Source organism: Teleopsis dalmanni, chromosome 1 (assembly GCF_002237135.1).
Source record: "Teleopsis dalmanni isolate 2A chromosome 1, ASM223713v2, whole genome shotgun sequence".
NCBI lineage: Eukaryota > Metazoa > Arthropoda > Insecta > Diptera > Diopsidae > Teleopsis > Teleopsis dalmanni.
In genome coordinates, this window is record NC_051846.1 from 27,928,051 (window position 1) to 27,955,384 (window position 27,334).

Genomic DNA, 27,334 nt, shown 5'->3' on the forward strand with positions numbered 1-27,334 from the left:
TAAACAAAATGTGATTACCACCTTGGAATATACATACATAGTTGAGTTGAATCTTTATTTTATATAGTTCGAAGAAGTAATTATTCTATATAAATATTTTATAAAACGAATATTTAAACTCTTCAAATATAACCAAAAGCTTGTCATACCTTAACGCTTAATCCACAACTCCAATATATTATGAAAACTCGCTTAAATATAAAAATACTCTCATCAATTTAGTACACAAATAGTATACATCTATTTATATCATAAATAGAAATACAGTAAATTAATAGAGTAAATAATTAAAGCAAATTAATTTTGTCAGTATAACTTTGGAAAACAATATACGATAATCATTGTAGCGAAGTAAAATAGCTTTATTAGTGAAAAAAATCCTACTTAATATAACAAAAACTAAAAGTAGTAAATACCACTATTATAGATGGCTACATTACCTATAAAGTAAAACAATGCATATAAATAACAGAGTATCTTCTATGGTTCTATGTTTTGTCGAAAACTGGCTGCAAGTCAAGAATTCAAACATCTACTCACTGTATAATCTTCACATATAAGAGACTGCAGCAGTATGGGTAAATGGCAAGTAGTCAAAAAACTTGGAAATAAATTCGAATAGCAAGAATTTGATATATTTTTCACATATCCCAGATTAATATATTAAATATATGTTTTTTATCATAGTATATTCGTCTGATGTATTTAACATCCTGTTGACATGGTATCAGAAGTCATTCCAGATTAATATATTAAATATATGTTTTTTATCATAGTATATTCATCTGATGTATTTAACATCCTGTTGACATGGTATCAGAAGTCAACACATATAGATCGACGAACACGCCTTTTTAATATGCATTGGGCAATTATGAAGAATGTTAGTAAGAGTTTGCTCCAGGTAGCCTCAGAAAAGAAATATTTCATTGTTCCGTTGGCTCTTGGTTGGTTAGTTCCAGTGACAGGCCATCAGATAACTTCCATGTACCTCAATTAGCGATTTTTCGCCCATTTGCTAGCACATTCCTCATAAGAAACCTTTATATAGAAAAGTATAGCTTAAATCCATCCCGTCCGTTTAGATAATTTAATAGATCTTTCGTCTTTACCGATGAACAGCCTGATAAACTATCAAAGAAATAACTTTCTAAAAACCTGTTTCTTCTGGACGCCAAAGCCGGGCATTCGAATTTTGCTTTTAATATGTGCAACTTTTTTAAATCACATTATATTTTTTGTGAGTAGTGAATTTAATCTTCCAAACTTGGATCAATTAGCGTATTATAATCAACTACTGGTACAAGTTATCAATTGATATATTCATCAAGTGTAAAAGCAAGACTCGAATAGAATTAAATCTGGAGACATAAGCGATCTTCGACTCACCATGTTTCCCTTTAACACACCATGTGGTGTGTTGGCAAATTCAATTATTTAAAAAAATTATTACTTGCATTTTGAGATATCTTTTGTGAAAAAAATATAAAAGACAACATTTTTTAAAATATTTTAAAAATATTAAAATATTTATATATAAAATAAAGATTACATATTGTTTGCAACATTATCAAAGTTAACAATTTCTGATAAAGATATAATATACCAAAACAAAACAAAAATAATAATATAATAAATTCGATACAAAATTAAAAGCAAAATAAACACAATAACAAAACGAAATGAAAAAAAATATTGTAAAAGATATTTTAAAAAAAAGAAAGAAAGATAAATAATCTTAAATAAAAGTGAAACTTTTCGGTTTAATTTCTTTTTGGGCCAAAGGTTTTGGGCCTAACCAGCAAAACAAGTGAATCGTCGGTCATACTTTTTTGCAGCTTCACTTTTTGAACAATCTTTAGCGAGTTGTGATATGGCATTGCTTTATTTTGGTATTGACTAATGTAATTAACTTAATTATTTAAAATATTTTCCTTATACACTTGAATTTTATAAAAAACGAAATTAAATGAAATGTATGCCATTTCAATATTAACTTAAAAACTGAAAGTACATACGTACATACGTACATACGAGGCATTAATAAAGGCGCGCGTGCGCATAGCGATTTTGCGCCTAACCAAATTAACGTCACTGTTAACCATTTAATTTATTTTAATTTAGTTTTTTCTTTTTCGTTATGGTCAGCAGTTGCCGTCTTATTTGCTAAGCATGTTCACACATACTTAAAGTTTAGGATTTACTTCACTTCAGCTACACCTTAGCTATTTCGAATCCATTCAACACAAATATTTTGTTGACTACAAGCTTTTGTCCGCGTGTACTTGGCACTTCACGTCTGAATTCATTTCTCTGGGCCTAAATTGATTCACCAGTACTCATATTGCTTACGTGGAGTGGCACGTGAAGCTGTGAATGTGAAGTTATCAATTGATACATTCATCAGGTGTGGATCTTGTATTAAATTACTGGTTTCTGGGTTTGTATGTAAGTGGTACCTAAGTTGACATGTATGGGTCATTGTTGCACATTTCACTCAACATTCCAAATAAAAATTGTTGTGGTCTTACCTACCTTATTGTTGCATGACTTTGGTTACAAAATCTAAAAGTGCAGCAGTTTTAATTTAATTTAAAAAAAAAATCATGTTAAAATCTTTAATTTAATTAAACTCTTATCAAATTACAAATATTTTATTGTGATGCCTTCATCGAAAATATAAACCAGAACAAACATACTTAATAAATTTGTTGACCACTTTATTAAATATTATTCACAATCACAATTGAGCCTAAAGGTAATACTTTACACTGAAAATCTTCCAAAGAGAGTTTAACAGTGCAATACAGTAAATGAATAACAAATTAGTCCATAGCCATTGGCTGGGTGTGGAGGAAAATGAATTAATCGTTGATATTGAAAAAGTAGCCCCAACTTTTAATAGGATCTAACATGCTAGGTACTTAAAACTGAAAATTATATAGTCAGACCACTTGATTGGTACATAGCAATTGACTGGGTGTATAAGAGCATGGAGGAAAATGAATTAGTTGTCGATATTGAAAAATTGGCCCTAACCTTCAATACGACGTTATAAGTAAGGTGCTTGGAACTGAGAACCATAAAGTCAGACCACTAGATTGGTACATAGCAATTGATTGGGTGCATAAGAGTATGGACGAAAATAAAATAGTTGTCGATATTGAAAAACTGGCCCTAACCTTCAATAGGACTTAACAAGTAAGTCCTGAACTATATAGTCAGACCACTAGATTGGTACATAGCAATTGACTGGGTGCATAAGAGTATGGACGAAATTTGGCTCCAACCTTCAATAGAACCTAACAAGCTAGGTACTTAGAACTGAAAACTATATAGTCACACAATTAGAGTGGTACATAGTGATTGGCTAGGTTTAAAAATTACATCGTTTCTAATATTACTAAAATTGATCCAACCTTCAATAGTGCAAAAAAATAGGTACTTACAACTCAGCACGATGTAGTCAAGCAACTAGACAAATATAGATATGTTGACAAAGTCGAAAAACAGATAGCATGAATCAAAAAATGTTCAGAGTTATGTACAGACACATGTTTTGTTGAAAATATACTAAATCTATGTTATGGTTTGATCTGAAGAACAGCAGCATGCTGGTAAGTGTATTAACCGATCATTATTTCGTTGCAAATCTGCGCATTAACTAAATTTTACCAGAAGTGATAAATGGTGATAGGAACCAGACGTTAAACTCTCTAACACATTAACCGTTTCTGCTTATCCCTGGTATTGAAGTGACAAATCTGTTAAAATTGTATAATGACAGCCACATCTTAAGTAAAATGTATAATCATTAACTGCCGTTTTTGGTGCTGTTAACTGGCATATTCTTTTCGTACCTAATGTTTTGGTTTTTGCTTATTTTGATATATATATATATTAAAACTAAATTAATCATCAACTGTTTGCGTGAGTGGAGTTAGTCTTTAAAACATAATTAATGTGACGTCAATTTGGTAGCGCAATTTATTTGGACTGCGGTATTCTTAATGTATGGTTCATTTATATAAGTAAATTATGCTAAAGATATCTTTTAATTTATTACTTTAAAAATAAGTCCAAAATTTTGTAAATCAATTTATATGAAATTTATTATTCTTGTTATAGTAAGTAATTTAATATTTATATTATATAATGGAATGGTACTAATAGTACTAATATTTATGATAAATGGTTAATAGGTAAATCCAAAGCTATTAACGGCAGATGGCTAAAACGACTGTTATAAATTTCTTTGTAATACAACAAATTTAATATAAAATGAAGCTAAACTACTACTACTACTCCAAAATTTCAATATTAAATATATTCGTTAAAAACAGGTATTGAAAATAAGTTATTTCAAAAATTTAAAAAAAAAAAGCAGCAACAAAATATTGTCTACACTCATATTTAAGTATAGTATAGTTATTATTCTAACAACTTTTATCCTTAATACTCGTATTGTGTATATTATGTTCATCAAAAATAACTCTTACATTCTGCTCTTTAACTAAACTTTTTAATACATTTTGTATGAAATTACAAAAACAATTACTTTATATGAAAAATGCATTTTATATTTTCGTTTTTAAAAATATTCGGCAGAAAAGTGTGAATTATATTTTGTTTTCAAAAATAAGAGTTGTTCTTGATTTTTATATATATAAGAAAAAAATAACAATTATTTGTGCGTTTTCAAATAAAAAGCAGAGTTTTAAGAATTATTTCTGTGTGAAAAAATAAAAGGCATATAATAATAATTATTTTTGTTGAATATAATATAAAGCAAATTTAATTATAATTTTTTAAGTTTTATTTAAAAATGCGAATGATAAGAGTTATATTTATTTTTTAAATAATAAGAGTTGTTCTTGATTTCTATATTTATAAGACAAAAATATCATTTATTTGTGCATTCTCAAATAAAAAGCAGAGTTTCAAAAGTTATTTCTGTGTGAAAAATTAAAAGGTATATAATAATAATTATTTTTGTTGAATATAATATAAAGCAAATTTAATTATTATTTTTTGAGTTTTATTTTAAAATGCGAATGATAAGAGTTATAAGATGATATTTATTTTTTTTATGATAACTGTTAAGGTCTCTGGTTAAAAAGTATTTATTTCTTTAGCTTGAACGTAGAAGTTGGTGATTGTTAGTAATCTTAATGTTTATAGATTGAAGACCATAAGTTAGCTTTACGAGAAATTATTATTTTGAAATATATTATAGATTAAATAAGATTTTTAGTAAGAAAAAAAATTTTTTTTTGATCTTAAATTATTCGTTTTAACAAAATTTTTACAATTCGAAGTAATTGTTTATAGTTTTCTTTATTAACATCACTGTTAAGTGGGATCACTGTGAAGTGAGATCACTGTTAACAACATTTTATTTACTTATGTTATTTGTTTGTTTTCAACATAGGCTTTCATTGTTTTCTTCTCTCATTTTGTAATGTTTCGCATATTTATATTGTAACGCAACGCGATTTATTGAGGTTTTTTCTTTTTTCACAGATACTATATTAAAAAATTTCTACCTATTATTTAATTTTATTTTCAATGTTGCAAAACGCGGTTAAATGAATAGAGCGCGACAGGTGCGCGGCTTACTTTTTGCCGCGTTCGCATTTTCTCTTTTCTTCGCTTGATTATGAACGCTGTTTTGCAAAATATTTTAGTGATAAACACTTTTTGCTAAGACTTTTGTGATTCAGCAAGATCTTTTCAATATTACTTAAGTAGTTTTTGTTATTAAACAAGATACTTGCAAATAATACGTAATAACATCAAGGAATTTTCAATTTCAAAATTAGAGTATCTAACCAATAAGGTTAAGAAATAATTCTACATATTAATGAATATTTATTTTCATTGAATTAAAAGCTTTAAAGGAATAATAATTTTCTATGTTGAATTAATTAATTTATGCAAAAATGAAACAACACCATTTAATTGAGATTATGAAATCGCAAATTCGCGTTCCAAAAACACCAAAACTTCAAAACAACAGTTTGAGTTCAAGTTCAGTTCAGTTGCAAATTATTCAAGTATTTCGAAAGTATAAATCAATTTATATTGTGTCTTAATATTAAATTCAAAATAAAAAAAAAAATAATTTACGAAAATGACAATGTTTGCATAATCGTTGCCTATGCACTTGCCAAATAATTCCTTAAATTATATGTAATTTTGCAAAAATGAATAATTAATGTATAGTTTCAATTGAACCTGCAAGTCCACAAACCATAAAACAGATATTGTTTACTTTGATTGCAACATCGATTTTACTTTACGTAACGCATTTTTAGTCTTACGGAACTTAGATTTGATATTTTTGTAGGATTAATAGCTAATGCCCATGTTGCAGCACAAATCATTTAATTCATTTTCCTGTCAAGCACTGCTTTATACCATTTTTTCCTAACAAAATGTTCCTATCCTCTAAGATATATCTTCCAAGATTTACTATTTTGTCTAAATAATAAGACCGATTAAGTTGTCCGGACAAGTAACCTACCAACAACCTTAGCACTGTTATTTTTTCATTGCTATAATTTGTTAAGTAAGTAGTTATATATAACACTATCGAATACATAGGCAAATAGAAAATTGAACGTCTTAAACAACCCTCTTTTCATTTTTCTCTTAAATTAAGAAAACTATATAGACATATATCTATCTATTCATTGTTAATATATTATGACATAATTGAATAGTAAACAAAATAACCATCCATAAAGCATTTTATATAAAAGTCCGCTGGCATATTCAGCTTACATAGATGCCTTGACACAGGGACATCTCGAACAACTGTAGAGCAGACGAGCTTGCCAAAGCAGGTACTCTGAGATCTTGAGATTAAATTTTTTAGATATTGGCATCTCACTTGGTCTTGCGAGCAATCAAACAAAAGCATTTAAAACATAGAACATAAACAAAGTTGGGCAGATGAAGCCTTCTCTCAGAACTCAAGATCGACAAGAAACGTACCTTTTAACTGCTTTAACTAAAGTATAACCTACTGAGCACTACGGTATCCGTGTTGACAAAATCCTGCATATTAGGAAGACATGCAATGAGACTAGGTCTACCTTATAATGACTTTTGTCGTGGTTGTGGCTCTGCGTATTTTAGATGAGGTGAAAACTACACTCCACCTCATCTATCAGTATCCATCATTAGCTAGAAAACATTTAAATTTCAAGCTGTCCCTTTTTCGACCTGGTAGAAATATCATTCTGCAAAATGAAAGACTTGACGAAGCTTATAGGTTTGCCAGGTTGGTTAACTTTCATCTGAATGGGGTGTTGCTGGTACGCTGATCTCAGTCTGATCTAATCAACAGACTTAATCTAATATTAGTGTAGAATACGTAGTTAATAACGATACTGTAAACATTTTTTTATAATTATTATATATAGCCGGGATGATCTAACCTTACCTATATATCATTGAACTATTCACATTAGCCTTCTTCAATATATATAAATACTATTTTATATCTATTAACATATAATTAAATAGTTCAAAAATCAATGTTTTTTATATGAAATAGTAATTCAAGCTAAACCAGAATTAATTAAATTGTTAAAAAATGATAAACCTCAGTTACTAGTTACTCTTTTTGTATTTAGTTTAAAAATTTAAGTAAATCTAATTCTTGAAATCCTGAACAAAACTAAGGAACAACCAAATTTAGTCCACCCCGAGAAAGAAATAAAATAAGATTCGAAATTTCAGTGAAATTTATATAAGAAATACTTATATACAATAAGAAAAACTTTTAACAATTCAACACATGTCATGTTAAAATGTTATTTATAAAATAAAATAAAAATTTTAGATTTTCCTAAAGATATTGACATAAACCAACGAAATGGTAAATACTCGTATACAAAAATGCTATATATATATTCAAAAATTGTATATAATAATTCTTAAATTTAAATTTTTTCAAATTTTTCAAATTTATTAAGAATAAGTATGATATGATGAATAACAGTTCTTTATTTGAAAATTCACAGGAACCCTTTAAACAGTAAATACCTTAATTAACTACTTTATTAACCATAATTAAGTAAAATAGATAAAAATGTTTACAATGAATTGTAAAATTTTGCAATATTTTTTTCTCACAATTTATGAGATAAAAAACTTATGCAACTTTAAAAACTCCTACACAAACTGCATCAATCTTAATGCCAAAACTGAAAAACATCTTTTTAAAAAAAAAAATAAAAAATCACTAACCTTTGTCTCACAACAATTTTATGTGGACACGTAACTGTGTATTTACGCTATCCATTGTACCGCGCAAAGAAAGCAAACCTGTTGCTGAAGAAAGTATGTTATTATGTCGTATAAGCGCTCATAAATCACACTCCAATAAATAAAAATTTGCAATAATTAATTTTTACGTAACACAACTCTTGCAATACTCTCGTATCATTCACATCTTGTTATTACCAAAAATACTTAAACATAAAAAAAATATTTTTATACTTTTATTATAAACTATCTTCTTCTTCTTTGAATGTATCACTTTTAGGGCAGATCGCTTTCACCCAAACTCCACAGCTCAAAAGTAGTGAGCTCACGAGTTCAAAGGGACGACCTTTACCCTTACAAAAATTATCGCTTCACGAGAATCCAGTAATTCAGAATTACCTTCTTCCCGCTGCCTTGAAGCAAACTTCCATGCGATTAGCACGGACGAAGTTTTCCTTACTCATTAGTTTCAGGCACGAGTTCTATCGAGCAACTTCAAGTATATTAATATAAAATTAAAAGTAAACTCCATGAGAATTATCTGAAGCGATGTGTGTTAAATTTTATTGTGCACAAGCTTAAAATTAAAAGCTTTTGTGCAATAGTGGGGGAAAGCTTTTGTGTTGCAAGTAGAAAGCTTTTAAAAGCTTTAGCGTGTAATAAATAAAAAATAGTATTTTAGATGCTATTGATACTGGGTAATAATTGTGCAACAATTAAAATGATGATAATTGCAATTTTTATGCAATGAAGTTAATTATAAATAATTTAAAATTAAATATGATCACTAATAAGAATTAGAATAAGAATATAAAACAAAATTAGTTTTTTAATGGCCAGAATATTAAAGTGATACAATCACATGAAGATATATAGTAATTATTTATAATTTTAAGCAATTATTTTATATTTTATTTTTTTTTTGCAAAAACATTTACTTTCAATTAAAGTGTTAATTAGAAAGTAATTACTAGTGTTTCAAATGATGTGCTTTACTTTTAATAATAATAGTAATTAATGTCTATGTAGCAGGTGTAATTAAATGTTTTCGGTCTGATATATGGGAACATATTATTTTAGAAAAGATTTAACTTTACCATGATTTATTTTTTATCCCTTAAGTACCAATCATTACTTTTTAGTAACAGTAGTAAAGTCTATATAACAGATGTATATATAGAATATAGAAGGTGTAATTAAATGTTTTCGGTCTGATATATGGGAACATATTATTTTAGAAAAGATTTAACTTTACCATGATTTATTTTTTATCTCTTAAGTACCAATCATTACTTTTTAGTAACAGTAGTAATGTCTATATAACAGACGTATATATAGAATAATAAAATAATATATATGCAAAATATAGCATAATATATATATAAAATATAGAACAATGTATATATAATATGTAGAATAATATATATATAATATATGGAATAATATATATATGATGTATAAAATAATATATAGGCATGTTACTTTCTGAAAGATTCAACTTTATTATTATTTCTCTTTAACGACCCAATTGTTACTTTTTAATAATAGTAGTAAATTTATATATAAGGATAATAAGCATTATATAGGATAATACACGAATACACAATTTTCGGAAAAATTCAGATTTGTTATTTAGGTAATTAGCTCTTTGAAACATTAACGACCTATCGTTACTTTTTGATAATAATAGTAATGTCTATATAACAGGTCTTATATAGTAATAAGATAATACACAAGCATACTATTTTGGGAAAGATAAAGCATACCTAAATAGACAATGTTCTTAAGTTAATGGAATGTACAATTTTAGAGATATTAAGAGTTTTTTTTAACTCATTTTTTAAACAGTTTTTGTTTTTCATTTTTATTTTGGGTGTAATTACATTCGACATATTTATCTCGTTAAATATTTAACATGAGGTACATATATACCTACATATATCAGCATATAAACGAAATTTTTTGTTTCTTAGACCAAACAATCGCCTAGTGAAGTTAAGGTAGTTTAGTACGTAACATTCTGTATATTTTAATTCAATCATTAATTAATAAATTTCAAGCAAAAGTGATTTTAACAATTTTATATATACGAATTTTATTGCTTATAATAACAGTGATAAGACAAATCACAAATATGTTAATAAATAATTTATTAGTAATTACGTAACTTGTTTTTTGTATAATAAAAATAATAAAAAATTTTATTAAACAAATCTACTGATTGTTATACTAATTATAACCGTAGTGATGCTGTTATCAATAGCTATTATCTTTTAATATACAGCTCAGAAGGTTGATTAATTAATACTTAGAAATAGGTTTATTTTCAATAAGATGACATTAATTATATTTTGTATTCTAACTAAATATAGGCATTTTAGAATTATCATTTACAAACTTTAATAAATCAATAGGTCAATAAAGGAGTACACAGAAACATCCAACAATATTTTTACGATTTTAAAATAATTTTTCAAATGTTTATTAGGATATAATATCTGCTAGATAAAGAGATATAGCATATATTTCCAAGTCTGAGTTCTGTAAGTTTTGTATTATTCAAAAAATATAATACTGACTATATTACACTACTACACAATGTACCTCATTTCAATATTTCTGAAATTAAATTTTGGAGAAAAGTCGTATTAAAATAATTTTCTTTTTGATAATATCTCTTAGGATCTATGTAATCCTAAATGTAAACAAAAAATATTTTTTAAAAAATATTTATTATTTTAATGAGATAACCTCACATTTTTTTAATAGAGATATTAATTAAATTTTAAAGATATAATTTTGTATACCTAGTGTTCGAAATGTATAAGTAAGCAAATTCGTAACACTGTACTATACTATCATATGCGTATAGATCTGTTAGCCATCGTCTTCATATCATTTTGACCGACCTGCAAACAACGTAAACTTCGCCAATATCAAGTAAATCATGGTATGGCTCTTAAAAAGTTGCCTCAAAAAAGTGATATTAGAGGATATATGGATATTTCATTTGACTCCATGCATAACATCGAAAGTGTTCAATTTAATTTAAAAAAAAACGTCGAGAACAGATTACGAAAGTTCTTCTAGCTATTTCGGATCCTACCTTTATAAAACGCATAACTGGCAATGGGTCTACGAATTCGACGTGTAAACGAGTCAGCAATCTATAGAATAAACTTTAAAAATCAAATCAAACACTAAAACTTGCGTCGAATTTTACGAATTTTTTTTATTATCGTGCTGTGATTCTCACTGTATTCCTTACAGTGGAACAAACGGTGAATTAGCAAAACTATTTGGGGTCTTGAGGCATTTGATGCACCATTTGAATGCACCATTCTACAAATACATTACTGTGCCTGAATTTTCAGGAAAAAAATCAATGAAGCTTGTTGATCAAGCATCGTACTGATCTGACACCTTAAATTTATCGCCTGGCTAATTAGATTTTGACTAGACATAGTAAGCAATAATTGTTACCATGTCTTTACTGTTGTTCTTGAGTTATATATATATATAGCATATATTTCTAGTGTATATATATATATACATTGAAAAGAAGGGATCGTGCACTGCGACCTAAAAGATCTATTATGCCCATATACATACATAGTATGCTATAATTTTTAATATTTCGGAATTTAAATTTTCTGAACCCCCAGAACTAACGTTTTTCTGCATTTTATCTCAAATAGTATATAGTATACATGTTTTTTAACATTTATGAAAATAGTTCCGGTAGGTAGATTATTGCAAATATTACCAACAATTAGCATCGTCGGGTGTTGACCCTGCTTAAAAGTTAAGTGATAAGAATTATTTTACTTGCTAATAAATAATGCAAAATATATTGTCTAAAACACAAAAATATGTTTACTTTGGTATAAGCAAATATGTATTTAAATTGTTATTTTCATTTGGCGTAATGAGATTTGAAGGGTTAAATGAAAAACAAACAATCTTTCGATTGTTTTAAAATTCTAAGTGAATTGCATCGACGTAAATGAAATGCACAATGTTTCAAACAAAATTAATAGTGTTGTAAATTTAAAATTTTTTGTGATTAGTAACTAAAATTTTATGTGAGTCACCTTCGCAACACTATGAAAAAAATGCAGGTGGTAGATAGGTAGGTTGATTTCTACAAATGGTCAAACAAAATGTCGACAACAATAAAAAAATGTTATCAAGAAATATGTTGGCGCGCTCACAAAAAGTACTATACTTGCATATCTATCTATAATAGTAAAAATAGTATATGGAACACCTGATATCACATGTGTTCCATAAACGTTAGATAGCAGCGAGTATTTATACATACGTTAGATACGTATGTATATCATTTATATTTTTATCAACAAAACTCAATAAAAATTAAAATTTAGAAAACTAAACTCTGATCCCACCTGCGTACTACTAGGATAGAGGCGCGCGTACTATCACCTTATCAGTTCGGGAACATAAGCTAGTTTCTGCGATAATTTTATGGTTAAGCATTTCCAATTAAATTTATTTTAAATTAAAATTATTTTCACTATAATTTTATTTAATTTTTTTTTCAAGTCTAGCAATTAGCAATTTTGATAAGAATTCGATTTATGATAATTGTTTAGTTTCGATTTATGTTTATAACATTTCGAATGAAAGATCTGAGTGTTAAAAATTGTTTACAGATGCAATAAAGTTTGGCTTTAATAGCGCTGATAACCTTTAATATTTTTTGAGTTATTCGCGTTGCTCATACGCAACCTGGCAACATTCTATCTACCATAGTGCGCCAGCCACGTTCTTTCTATTCATAAACAAATTCATTAGGGGTTATCTATCCTAATCGAGTTTGACATTCCTGTAGTATTAACATTTAACTAAAATTGTTATTTACTTTAATTAAGACGGGCACATGCTGTGATTTTAATTAAAATATTTCAATAAAAAAAAATGTTTAATTAAAACTTTAGTCAGAGAAATGAGATTGTACTACTAAATAGGAAAAAATACACAATTTAGAAGTATGTGTTCTTATTAAAATTCTAATAAATTTTATTGTAATTAAAAAACATGAATATGTAAAAATTATAATTGAAATTAAACATTTTATAATGGCTGTACATACAATGAAACTTCAGTTACCTCCAATACTTAGTAATTACTGTACAACTTAATTAATTTTGTTTAAATTTTTGAATTACCATTTCTATGTAGGGCAATAAAAAATGTATTTATTAGGCACGTGTGATTTTTTATAGTAATTCATTTAAATATAAATTTTACAATATACTATATAAATTAAAACAGTTGTATTAAAATAAATGAAATTTATTCAAATTATAATTTGTCTTTAAAAGAAAATAATCATCAGTTGATCGAATACCAAAAGGTTTTAAATTATGTATCTACTATTTATGTGTAATTTTTTTATATTTTATTTCAATATAAACTTTGCAGTATGCTATAAAAATTTAAAGAAATATATTAAAATTAATGATATTTATTCAAATAATAATTTATCTCCAATAAAAATGTTGACTAGTTGATAAAAAATCGTAAGAGTAAAAGACCGCCTTTAAAAAATTTCTTATTGAATGCAGTAAACCACAAGACAATGTATAATCTGCAACGGCCTTGCAACAACAAGACCCAGACTTGACTGTCTTGGTACTTGACTAATAGGTAAAATTAAGCCTACAGCAATTACAAGATTTATAAATAGTCTAGAATTGTTTTAGTTGTTTAGTTGTGCTTTTAGGCGCACTATATATCTGGGTCGGGGTGCATTCATAGCCTATTATTTAATAATAAATTGTATACATGTACAGAGTTTTTGGACTCAATTCTACTATTGAAGCTCTTTATATGAGATTAAGAGTTGATTTTAAAGTAGAAATGAAGCAAATAGTTTGGAAAATCAAATCTACAAAAAGTTGATTTTTAATTTAGTTTTTTTGGCTGACCACTCAGCTACCGGATCTATATATGTGGCTTCATAACATGACTAAGATGACTAAAAGTTTACATTTCAACGTTGACATGACCCTTTAATGACAAGGATTAAAATTTGATACGCAAATTTGCAGTGATTATATTAATAGCAAAGGTGCTACCCAAATGAGGTAAAAACTCTGAATAGGGTGGATTAAGTCGATGATTAGATCTATAATGGAGTGCTGGAAGATTCTATATATTACAAGACCCTAACGAATCCACTGTATTACCAGATTTGCCTTCATTTAATTTTATTTATTTTCGAATTTTAAAAATGGATTCATAATAAGAAATTTCAATCCGATTTGAATGTAAATTCTGAAAGCAATAAGTATTTTCTATACAAAATATTTTTTAGAAAGTATAAAAAATTGGAATAATAATCTAATATTAAGTAGACCAGATCAGCTCAACTATATCCAAGCCTCATAATTTATATGAAACTGTACTCAAAACATTAGTTAAAAGCATTTATTTTTATTTTAAACTGTGAACAGTAAATGATATTGAATAATTTTCCATTAATTAAATTTACTGTTACATAATCTTTATATATTAATTCCGTCTGATCAATGATCGTATAATTAAAAATTTTTTTACAATCAACACTTGCTTATTCAATAGTATATTATTACAGAATGGTATTATTATTACCCCGTTTTCTAATTACAATTTCAAATTTTGAACTTAGCAAACTTACAAATAAATTTCATTCAACTGTTACATGTGTTATTTGTTATTGAGGATGTCTTTCCCCTTAACAACTTCATTTTTACAATAACGAGTATTAAATCATTTTATTTATGTAGATCTAATTTGTTAAGATCGTTCTATATAAGTTTTAATTTATTATTTATATATACAAAATTAAATAATAAATTAATTCTTCTCATATACATATATTGTATGCAGCATTTACAAATCTGAGCCATTTGTATATTCCGACCCAAATGTTGTTGATTAAAAGCAATTCATGAACAAGATAGATACATAAAAATATAGCAATTTACTTAACCATATAGTTTAATAGGTAAATATTTAGTATCTCCTTGATTTTGAGATATCTATCACGTCACGCACTCGGTATTATTGCTTGTCTTGTATTTAGAAATGTATTGAAGAGAGATGAGAAACATAACGAATACATTTCGAGTAAGTGAATGTTTGAACCTAAAAGTCAGTCTAACATTTTAAGCTAGAAGCAGCAGGAATTGGTGTTGTGTTTCTTTTCATAAAATTTGAACTACTACACTACACACATGTAATTGTTTCAAATAAACATTTCTGTTAAGTTAAGAAAAGCAATTAAGTGCTTAGAATGAAGACAAGTTTACATCTGAAAAAACTTTTACATCTGAAAAAAACTGAAACGCCTGTAAAAAAATCCGCAGCGATTAAAATAAAATGAAACAAACAAACAAATAATCAATTATCACGGTCAAGATTTATAATTAATAAATTATACCCTATATAGATTATACATAAATTACAACCTATATACCTATATTATATATAAATTATAACCTATATACCCATATTATATATAAATTATAACATATAACAAGAGGAAAATTTTCACAATAGTCTTCTCTATACATTATAAATAATTATTCAGAAACTGAGTTACTACTCTTGTTATCTGTTTTTCTGTTATAATCATGCCATTCTTGATATAGCTTTTTTGTTGAACTCATATTGTACTAAAAGTCATATATTAACTAGAAGGGTTCGAACAGTAATGAAGAAATAGCAACTACAAAAATTTGATTAATTTATTGAAATTTAGCTGACCTAGCTGATTTTAGGAAATATTCGAATTTTTATTTAATTAGTTTATAATCCGTATATAATTGGTTGAACTGCAACCAGACTTAGAATTTATAAGACGCATCCCATTCGACAAAAAAAATCAACCTTAAAAGTCATATATATTGACTTTATATACCAATAAAAAAAGTATAAACAATACGGTTAACTAATTTTCCCAAAGATATATATATAAAGAAAACGCAGCATAACACTCATGAAAGTGGTTTCAATCATTTATCCAATTTTCACTTTAGAACCACGTGATCAGCCTATTCCGTAATTTAATTCTGTTACAGAACTTTGCAAGTATAGTCAGTTATATATAACTAACTATATATTACTAACTAAGTTATATATAACTAACTAAGTTATATATAACTAACTATACAGTACAGTTAGTTGCAAGTACAGTACAATTAGATATATACCTATATTGAGACAAATAGATTGGATAATATTTAAAGAATACTTTTTTTGTGAAACCAAGGATGACATCTTTGATTCATCAAGTTAATGTTTGTAGATTGGTAGGTTGTAGATTGGTGGCACAGCTGTATATTCTGGGCAGTAACGCATACGTGACGTTTCATTAATATTGTTAGTTTTAACCAATCTGAGTGGCTAACGAGGGAGTTTTTTTTTTCTGAGATCTATATTTAGGATGTCCATTATACTCCTTAGTTCGTAGATTTCAACAGAATAATGTCTTAATCTTGCTAGGTCTGTGCATTTATTACAAAGTATTTAGTTTTTTTGTCTTTCCTTTTTCCGTCTAAGCTTGGATTTTTTGCAAACTAACATTTTACCTGCATTTTTTTCATCTAGGTTTAGACCTATAACTGCTAAGTTGCTCATTTTTTAATATCTTTATTTTATGCATTTCTTTAATTTGCTTAAAATTTATAAAAAATTCATTGTTAAGAGAAACTCTTTAAAATTCAATTCCTGCTTCATTAAAAGTTAATGTAGTGCTAATTTACTATATTGCATTATTTTATAATTACCATATTTAATTTAGAGTTTAATGTTAATTATTACTTCTAATAAATACGTAATCTATTCGCAATATTATATGATACGGAAATATTTGTATGTGGATGTTTAGCCGAAATAAAAAATTTTATTTAAAAAAATAACAACTTTAATTTCTTATATGCAATTTAAATTTAATTCGTTATTGGTAAATAAAATAATGTATACATAATATAAAAAAAAATTGTTAACTATGCAGATATAATATTTTCAACTTATATGTAATTGAAGTACTTACATGTTTTTTAATATATTTTAGATTTAAAAAAATAAATTCTTAATAATGCATTAATAACTCTTAACTTTCTAATATTAATAAACTATTAAATTCAAGTGAATTTTAAAATTCTGTCTATTTTAAAATTATTCTTTTATGTTAATTAGTCGCACTGCAGCAAAAATTAAATTAACGCAAAATGCATTTTTGCAATGTTAAACGTTTTCTATTAGAATTGTTAATTAGAAATTTGATTAGATAATACAATTTATACCTATATGATTCTTAAGCAACTGAATATGACACGCTTTCAAAAACTAATATATTATACATGCATATAAATTACTATAAAATGATTTATTGAAAAATGTTTATGCCTTAATATATATACATATATATTTTTATTATACTAAATAAATTGAATTATAAATTTAATTTAATATAAAATATATCATTTTTATTTACAGATTTCAATTGCGTGGTCCTCTTATAATATGGAACACGATGCTGGCCATGTTTAGTATTATGGGCGCGTTTAGAACAGCTCCAGAACTCTTACACGTACTGCGCCATTATGGACTATTTCATTCCGTATGCGTTCCTAGGTAAGAACACAATTCTATACACAGTATTCTTACTTATCTATCTGTACTTATCTAATAAATATGTTACATACTGGAGAAATTCCCTAAATGTTGTTAAACTGGCAACCGTCATGCATAATGCGGCTAACAAAAACATTAGGTTTTTTTGAGAGTCGGCCAGTCAGGAAAAATATATATGAGTAGATACTATAAAGTAGATAACATAAATAGAAATTCAGTTGTACAATCAACAAGTGAAACTTCTTTGAGGTTTTAGAATTGAGTCAAAATTACATCTACAACGGTTTTTAACTTCTATATATTGCTAAACATTTCAATTCAGTATATTTTCTTCTCTGAATTAATGGCCACATGAATATCACAAGCAATTACGCTCGACAGACAGAAAACTTTAGAAACATACTCATAATATCTAAATAATCGAGGAGTACCACTAGCATTATACAAATAACTAATACAACCTTTTCGTATAGAGTAATTAAATACGATATGGAAAGATTTACCTATAATAAACATCTGAGTAAAGTATTTTCAGCCTGCTTGGAACTTATATCCTAAGGGTTTTAGTCAGTTACAGGACTTTTTATTAAAAATCATTTCAGACTTTAATAAGTATTCCACTTATTTACAAACTTTTCTATAAGGTAACAGAATGAGCAAATATGTCTAAATGAATCCAATTCATATTTTGATAGGTCTTAGTTCTTAAAAGTTCTTAGTCAGTTAGTTAAATACGATATAGAAAGATTTACCTATAACAAACATCTGAGTAAAGTATTTTCAGTCTGCTTGGAACTTATTTACTAGGGGGTTTTAGTCAGTTACAGGACGTTTTATTAAATATCATTTCAGACTATATTAAATATTCCACTTAGTTACAAACTTTTCTATAAGGCAACAGAATGAGCAAATATGCCTAAATGAATCCAATTCATATTTTGATAGGTCTTAGTTGCTAAGAGATCTTAGTCAGTTACAGAACTTTTTATTAAAAATCATTTCAGACTTTATTAAATATCACATCCAGATAAGGTAACAGAATGAGCAAATATTTCTAAATAGATCACATTTAAATTTTAAAGGATTATTTCTTTTAAATAAAGTATCAACTATGCAATGTCAACCCAAAATAACTCATCTCATTAAATGGCAATGGGACATTTCGATTGTAATAAATGTGCGTTTTGGGGACCTACTATAATCATATTAAGCTATCGATTGCAAAGTTCTTATTTTTTCTGTCCAAACTATATTATGTAAAAACGTTTAATATAGATGGTAACGTTCAACTGATTTCAACCTTAAATGTTCTCCTTCTGAGATATAACAACTGCTTTGAATAGACGTTAGTGATATATCAAACCGTTAATTATTATACGACAATATATCGTTTGTCTATCATTTCGTCTAAATATATGTAGACTATCAAATAGCATATTTATAATCTTAGCGTAAAGAAAAAACTCGACCTTTGTGATACGATCGAACAACATTATTCAGTGGAGTTCCAAAGTAAACATAAACAATCTAGGTAAAAATTTAATTTTTGAGTGGTGTACGGTGTACAAAAACATTAATCAAATATAAACGTAGGAAAATACTGTTCTAATCCCTTCATTTTAATATTGAATCGTGCAACTCATTGTACTATATATACTTACGAGTATGTATAATATGTGATTTTCAAAACTATTACGACTATTAAGCATTCATAATCCATCCTGTGCACTTTTAAAGTTGTTATTTAAGTTGTTTTGCATTATAGAAACATAAAAAAAAATTTTTTTAATGAATAAAAAATACATTTCAATTTAGTACAAAATAATATAAATTTTATACGTGTTTTTATTACTTATTTATTACTTACAGTGTAGATTTCAGACAAACAATAAAATCTAGAATTGCCATTTAAATAATGGAATTTTATTTGAAATTTTCCTTCAGTATAATTGGAACTAGTTATTTTACTAAAATCTACTTAACCTTGACCATGTCATTGATTATTAAATGGTTACAGTTGCATTTTAGTATTTCAAGATACTTCACAGCTCTGCTAAAAGCTTCCTGAGAAATCGGTTTGACTAGTTTTAGTTGCCACTTCTGGGTTATATGGTATATTTAATTTTTTACTTTTTTTTTTTTGTTTGTTTTGTTTTATTGGCCAAAACAATTTTGCAAATTTTTACGGAGCTTATAAACTTGGTTTGTTGAACTTTGATTTTTGTAAAAAATTAACTTTCAAATTTTTTTTTTGTAAAGACTATGAGTCGTTTGTAAAAAAGCTGCTAAAGTTCAGTTTTTGTCATACATTTTATTTGATTGGATTTTGGCAGAGACTCTCAACTGGTTTCGAATTTAAATAAATGATCAGTGCCGCTATTAATAAATTAAAAAAAAAAATAATAATGAAGTATAAAAAACATACGAAACTACACGTTTCTTCTATTATACTAAATCGAAATAATCAGCTTAAACACTTATGTTGAAAAATAATGATATTTATGTTATGGTAATTAAGCAATATCTCTTCGAACTTAGATTAGATTTTAAGATGGGTTGGAAACCTGTCATTACGTCACTGCATCCTTTAACGATTATTGTGACATATCCACTTCAGTTCCATAGACAAGTAGTTAAAAACGCCATTATGTTCTTTGGAGAAGCGTTGCCGAATTCCATTATAAATGGATAGGCAGTGGATAAGTACCGAAGTCTGAGTCTGGCGAGACTATCACAGTGACACAGAATGTGTTCTGCTGTTTCCTCTGCTTCTCAACATAATCTGCAGCTATCGTCTCTAGTAATACCTAGGTTCAATAAATGATTTTTAATCAATTTAATATATTATATGACCTCTTATTACCTAATTTTTTTATTTATTTTATATATATACCATATACTTTTATATCATATATACCATATTTTAATATATATCTGCTTTTTATCTCATTTCAGTTATATTGAACAGGATCGCGTATGTGGTTTCTGGACTTGGCTCTTTGTACTTTCCAAACTGCCTGAACTTGGTGATACAATTTTCATAGTATTACGCAAACAACCATTGATATTCCTACACTGGTATCATCACATCACTGTACTCATCTATTCATGGTTCTCATACACTGAATACACATCATCCGCTCGCTGGTTCATTGTGATGAATTATTGTGTACATTCCGTTATGTACACGTACTATGCACTTAAAGCAGCACGCTTCAACCCACCACGTTTTATCGCTATGATCATAACATCACTACAGTTGACACAAATGATAGTTGGCTGTGCTATAAACATATGGGCGAACGGTTTCCTAAAAACACACGGTCCACAATCATGTAATATCTCACAAACTAACATCAATCTTTCGATTGCAATGTACTTCAGTTACTTTGTGCTATTCGCACGATTCTTCTATAAAACATATTTGTCCACGGACGGCAAGAAGAGCCGTCGCATGGCAGCATCATTAGCGGCACAAAACACAGCCAAACTATCATCTACAGCTACCTCTTCAATAGATCGCTCCACACTGACGTTACCCACTGCAAATGGCGGCGGAGATGTACTTTTGCACAAATCAAAAGTGCAATAGAAAATTTTGGGGAATAAGAGAACAAATGGGGGGCGAACTATCAATATATGGGATAAAAAAAAAATCTAACTAACAATAGTGAAATAAAAATTTGTTCACTAAATACGAAGAAAAAAATATAAAAAATATAATAAGAACACATATTGAAAAAATCCGTGGCAAGTCTCAAAAAACAACTGAAAAAAAAAAAAACAAAATGGACTCAAAGAAAATAAAACTACTAGACAACTTTCCAGAACTCGTTTTAAAATTTACTTTTCTTATATATAAATAATTTTTTGTCATTGTTTTAAAAAATTTATTAATATTGTTTATATTATTTATTTGCTATGCAAAAATTTATTTTTTTTATTATTGTTTACTTTGAGCTTGTTTATTTTTTTATAAATAATTTGTTATTAATTATAATATATGTGAATTGCTGTAATATATTGTTCTTATTGCTTAATTTGTTTTTTAAATGGAGTGTAGATTGTTTTTTAAAAACAGTTTTTTCTAAGAAAAATGCACTCAAAAAATTAAAGTGAACCTATGTTTATTTTTTTTTTATAAATAATTTTTATATAATTATATAAAAACTCTGGTCGTGTATTTTTTACTTTTTTAATTTAATGCTTAATTTTATTTTTTTATTTTTATTTGGGTAATTATATATTAATTAATTTTACCTTAATATAATTACGTAAACACATACATTATAATACGCTAGTTTTTATATATTTATACTTGTATTTGGTATTTGTACATATTATTTAATATGTTTGATAATTGTTTTTATTTTTATTACTATTATTTATTAAATGCAAAATAATTTCTCTTGAAATAAAAAATTAAATACATATAAAAACATCAATTTGTTTAATATTTTATAATAAAAAACGATTAGAACTAGTATGTTACAAAAAGTTTTTTTTTTAAATCATAAACAAAAGCTATATAATTTTTCTTAGTTTAGAAAATTATAAAAAACTATTCTTAATGCGTTTATATCGTAAACATTTTATAAGCATAATTATTTAAATTGAAATAAAATTTTTTTTAGTTTAAATAATTATTTTAATGATTTGACTATGATTGTTTTAAACGTCAACGTTTTAAAAAAATACGTTATTTAACATTAAGTATGACAACTGATTTTATAAAAACGTTCTCGTTATGTATGCTAATCGTTTATATGTACATAATTATATATATTTACCATTAAAGCATAACGATATATGATAAACACATTGTATGAAGTAAGTTCTCGACACTTGATTTCATGAATTATATTTTTATAAGTGCTTATTGCGCCTTATTCACCCCCTGCTCTATCGATTCAGAAGAAAGTTAAATTTATATCATGACAATTTTTAAGCACTAAAATATTTATTGTTTTATTTAAATGTATAAGGGAAGGACAAGCACCTAGCTAATTATGGACCTGAAATATGACATGATTGGATAGTGAACAAAAGTATAGTCGAACTAGCAATTTATATCAGACACCCATTCCCATGTATATTTCCTACTTCGGGGTAGGGGAATGACTATTATTAATTTATATTTACAATGTTTTATATATTTGTGTACTAGCTAATTGCTCACTGTTAAAAAATACACAACTTTTTTAAATTAGATTTAAAAAAATTTTATTCTTACCGATATTTTTAGAATAATGTCATCTTCGAAGTACTGATAAAATATTTTTAAAACTAATACTAATACTTGACTAATTAGCCTATAAAAAAATATATAAATAAAATTCAGTTAATAAAATAATAAATTAAAGATTTTTATTAAATTTAAATACTCAAATTTGAGCTTTTAAGATGAAGTCTTTCATCTTTAACCATTTCAAGATTATGATTAGAAGTAGGGAATAGGAATATTATTCGTATTAGAGAATTAAAAAGTTATAGTAAAAATTCTTACTCTCAATTATTATAAATATTATTTTATAATATAATTTATCATAAAAATACGTAATTGTTTATAATAATTAGAAACTTTAATATAAGTATCCCATAGAGGATTTCCACATATGTAAAAAAACAAGGTAATAATACCAAGCCTAAGAACTTCTTCTTGATCAAGGAATGTTTCTAAAAATAATTTTAACGAAAATGATCAAATTAAGATAAACGTCTTTATATTATTTATGAATTATTGGAGAATTATAAAGAATAATTAAATATGAATATCTTTGATATTTGCTACACTTTAGCATGTTAAAATATTTTTCCTCATATTAAGCGTCAATGATTCTACGGAAATATAATTAATTAGACGCCACATTAAAACGATTTCGCTGCATTTGTTTACTTTAATAAATATTAAATAAATCAATTAATTATTAACTCTTTAATAACCAATATAATTACACTTATATATTACTTCTTGAAGTATTTGTTTCCGAATAAAATTATGACTTAGAATTGGGAAGTAAAAGAGTCTTAATATTTATACTTTTATATGCCAAAAGCAGTCCCAATAACTAATATAGCTCACCCATACTACCACTACAACACAGGCCCTCACAATGCAAATTTTAATTGGATGATTCTGGCAGTGTCTCAGGTATTAGAGTAAAAATTTAAACAAAATAATAGAAAAATCCCATTATTGTTTTAAAAAATAACGTCAGGTATTTCGAGCAATATTTTCCACTGTGCTCTACACCGATATAATTCACTTCTTGAGATATCGAGATATAATGTTGTGAACTGTATCCATGCAGTCGTTGTTTACATTATTAAAACAAGCACTAGCCACATAGTGCCAACTAGTATGCGCAACTTTTATATTATTTATTAATTTATTAATATATAAATAAATAAATATATTATTCCTATAAACAAGTAACAACAAGTTCACAATGACAAGGACTACAAGGTTTCTTAAAAAACCTTTTATCCGATTTCTTAAAAACTAAACTATTGAAATACAGCGTTGTGTTTAAAATAACATAAATGACTTTCTTCCTTTTTTTTCCAGAAAATCGTGGCTCTATTTTCGTTTGCCAATTTTTTTTGTTCCGGCGGTGGCCTGAGTTATGCTTGTGGGTTATAATTTCTAATGTTTTGGTCATCTTTTTTTAAGGGCTAAGTAGAACAAGGTACTTATAATTCCATAACTCCATGTTGTCGTTGAGATATACATCATTTTATTTTTATGCAGAGATAATTGGAGATCATAATATTTGATTACAAAATAAATAGGGTTTACCAGCTGTTATAAGTCTATTCTAATTTAAATTCTGGTATTGATAAGTATACCTATCATATATATTTTCAAAATATTAAAATTGTTTTACATATGGGATATGTGATGTCTAATATAGATCAATACGAATACTTAAAATCAAGCATTAATAATTACTTTAATTATGTCTATAATTCGTCTCATCCTTTAAATTTCAATAAAGTTTTTATTATGCCTATATAATAATTTATTAGCGGGCTAATTGGTCATTTAAATAAAAATAAAAAAATCTTCAGTTTCCCTGAAGATGAATATCGAAGATAGTCGAAATATTGGAAAAATATTTTAATAAAATATATATTTTTTTTAAATATAAATAATAAATTATAGTTTTTTTATTTCTATTTAAATGAGCAATTAAGCCGCTGATAAATTATTATATAATATTTTTGGTCACAAATAAAAGAATATTATGGCTATATATGTATATATCTAAAGTGTTCTACTTCAGAACATTTTTTTCTATAGCTCATATTGAAATTCAATTTAAAATTTCGAAACAAATTGTTTTTTATGAAAAAATGTTTTACAAATTATATTTAAAAAAATTTAATATAAAAAGGATAATTTAAAAATTAAATAGCAAATAACTTCCGATTTGAACTCAATATAAATTTGATAAAATCCCAGTAGTAATGCATTAATTATATAAACTTACACAAAATTTTACAAATTTTTTTATGAGAATATTATTTTTATTATACAAAATTAATTCATTATACATTTTTTTCCTTTTATAAAGTATTAATTATTTCTAAATTATCATCAACCTATATATTAATTTTCTCAATTTAACTCTTATACGAGATACATGTACTGGTATATATATATTTGTGCGGAAAATCTTTATATCTTTATATAGTAAGACAACTCCATACATTGACTATTAGGAAATAATAAATCTATTCTTTATTTGTAAAACTTAGTTGTGGGTACTTGTAACCCATTGTGGGAGAATTAAGAGGTACTTATACGAGATACATGTACTCGTATATATCTTTGTACGGAGAATCTTTATATATAGTAAGACATCTACATATGTTGACTATTAGGAAATAATAAAACTGTAAGTTAATTATACAACAATTATTTTTAATTTATACTTATTAATATAACTTCTTTCAGTTATAATATATACGTGTTGATGTATCAATTTCCTTTATTTGATTTATGACTCAGAAAGACTCACCTCTTTTAATAATATATTGTTATAAGAGATTTAATAAGATATTTTATAATCGCATATATGCAATTTTAAAATTGCTAAATATGTAATTAAGTTAAAAAAAAAACTTTTTGTAACTGGTTTATAGATTATCTTATATAAAAACGAAAGTATACTGGAGGGCATTTGTTTTATAAAGCATTTCATTATATAAGCATTATTAAAATAGAACTGTTTTTATCAATTCTTTTTTTATTAATCAATTTTAATTACTATTAATTGTGTTCATAAACAAAACCACAAACAAATTATTTTCAATTTAATTTTTCTTTTATAATAACAAATTAATATATAATAGAATTTATTTTTATATATATTGACTCGGAATAATTAAAAATATATTTGAAATAAAAATTTTTTTAGAAAAATAAACCATGAAGATAAGCATTAACATGTAAAATGTTGTAATTAGTTATTATTTATTAACAAAAATTCTTGAATTTTATTAAAAACTATTTATTAATTGATTAAAAATCATTTAATAAAAAATTTTCAAAGTAAGTCAAATTGTATAATTAATAAAATTAAATATTATAAATTTATGTTCAGAATAAACGTTTTTTATCCATTATCGACTGTTGGAGAATTATCTTTATGAAAGTATCTGAAATTATTTTAAAGTACTTTAAAATATTTATTTGGACTAAGAATAATGAAAAATCATTAAAATGAAAATCATAATATCTATAATTATTTTTTTTTTTTATTATAAATGTCGATAAAAATGCAGTGAATTTATTTTTTCTATATAAATTTTCTATTATTTAAAAAATTTGATGTCTCCATATATATGGACTATTAAATATGTAAATACTATTATATTTTCAAAAAAAAAAAAAATTTTTTTCTTTATTCGTAAATATGTTTTTTTTTTTATTATATTTTTTTTATTCATTTTGTAATGTAAAAACTTAACGCATGTGTTTTAAATGCTGCTATAATATATAACAAATTATCATAATTAAAGGAAAGTTTTTCTACTTATAATTAAGGGTAAAAACGTCTCCAATTACATTAAATTACAATTTTTTTTTAATAAATTAATATAATTTATATAACTATGATAAAATTTATATATATTGATAATCCATTTATATATGTTTAATAATCATAATTACATAATATTATATAGTTATTTTTGTAATTACTGATAATAATATAATAATTTCTTATAGAGTCACTCTACATAAAATATTTTTGCTTTAGTGGTTCCGTTATCATTTGGTAATTTTTTGTTTAATCTAACGTAGTTTTTTCTATAATATTTTTTTTTATAATGTTCAATTATCAGGCCCTGTGTCTATCAATAAGGATATAAGGATGCATTATTACTGAAATAGGATTTTATT

At 25.9% G+C, this 27,334-nt stretch overlaps 1 protein-coding gene and 1 non-coding gene across 3 annotated transcripts in view; one reads left to right on the forward strand and one right to left on the reverse strand.

Moving 5' to 3' along the window:
* Positions 1-21,581, forward strand: part of LOC119668706 (elongation of very long chain fatty acids protein 6) — a 42,606-nt gene extending 21,025 nt beyond the window's left edge. For both annotated transcript variants that reach the window (XM_038078305.1, XM_038078307.1), the window contains exons 3-4: positions 17,788-17,925; positions 20,881-21,581. In XM_038078305.1, the coding sequence (XP_037934233.1) occupies positions 17,788-17,925; positions 20,881-21,517 (775 nt within the window). In that variant the 3' untranslated portion in view covers positions 21,518-21,581. The remainder of the gene's footprint in view (positions 1-17,787; positions 17,926-20,880) is intronic.
* On the reverse strand, positions 8,556-8,754 carry LOC119673543. The gene has a single exon (XR_005252070.1). It is a non-coding gene; the product is annotated as a U12 minor spliceosomal RNA (small nuclear RNA).
* Positions 21,582-27,334: the final 5,753 nt, after the last annotated feature.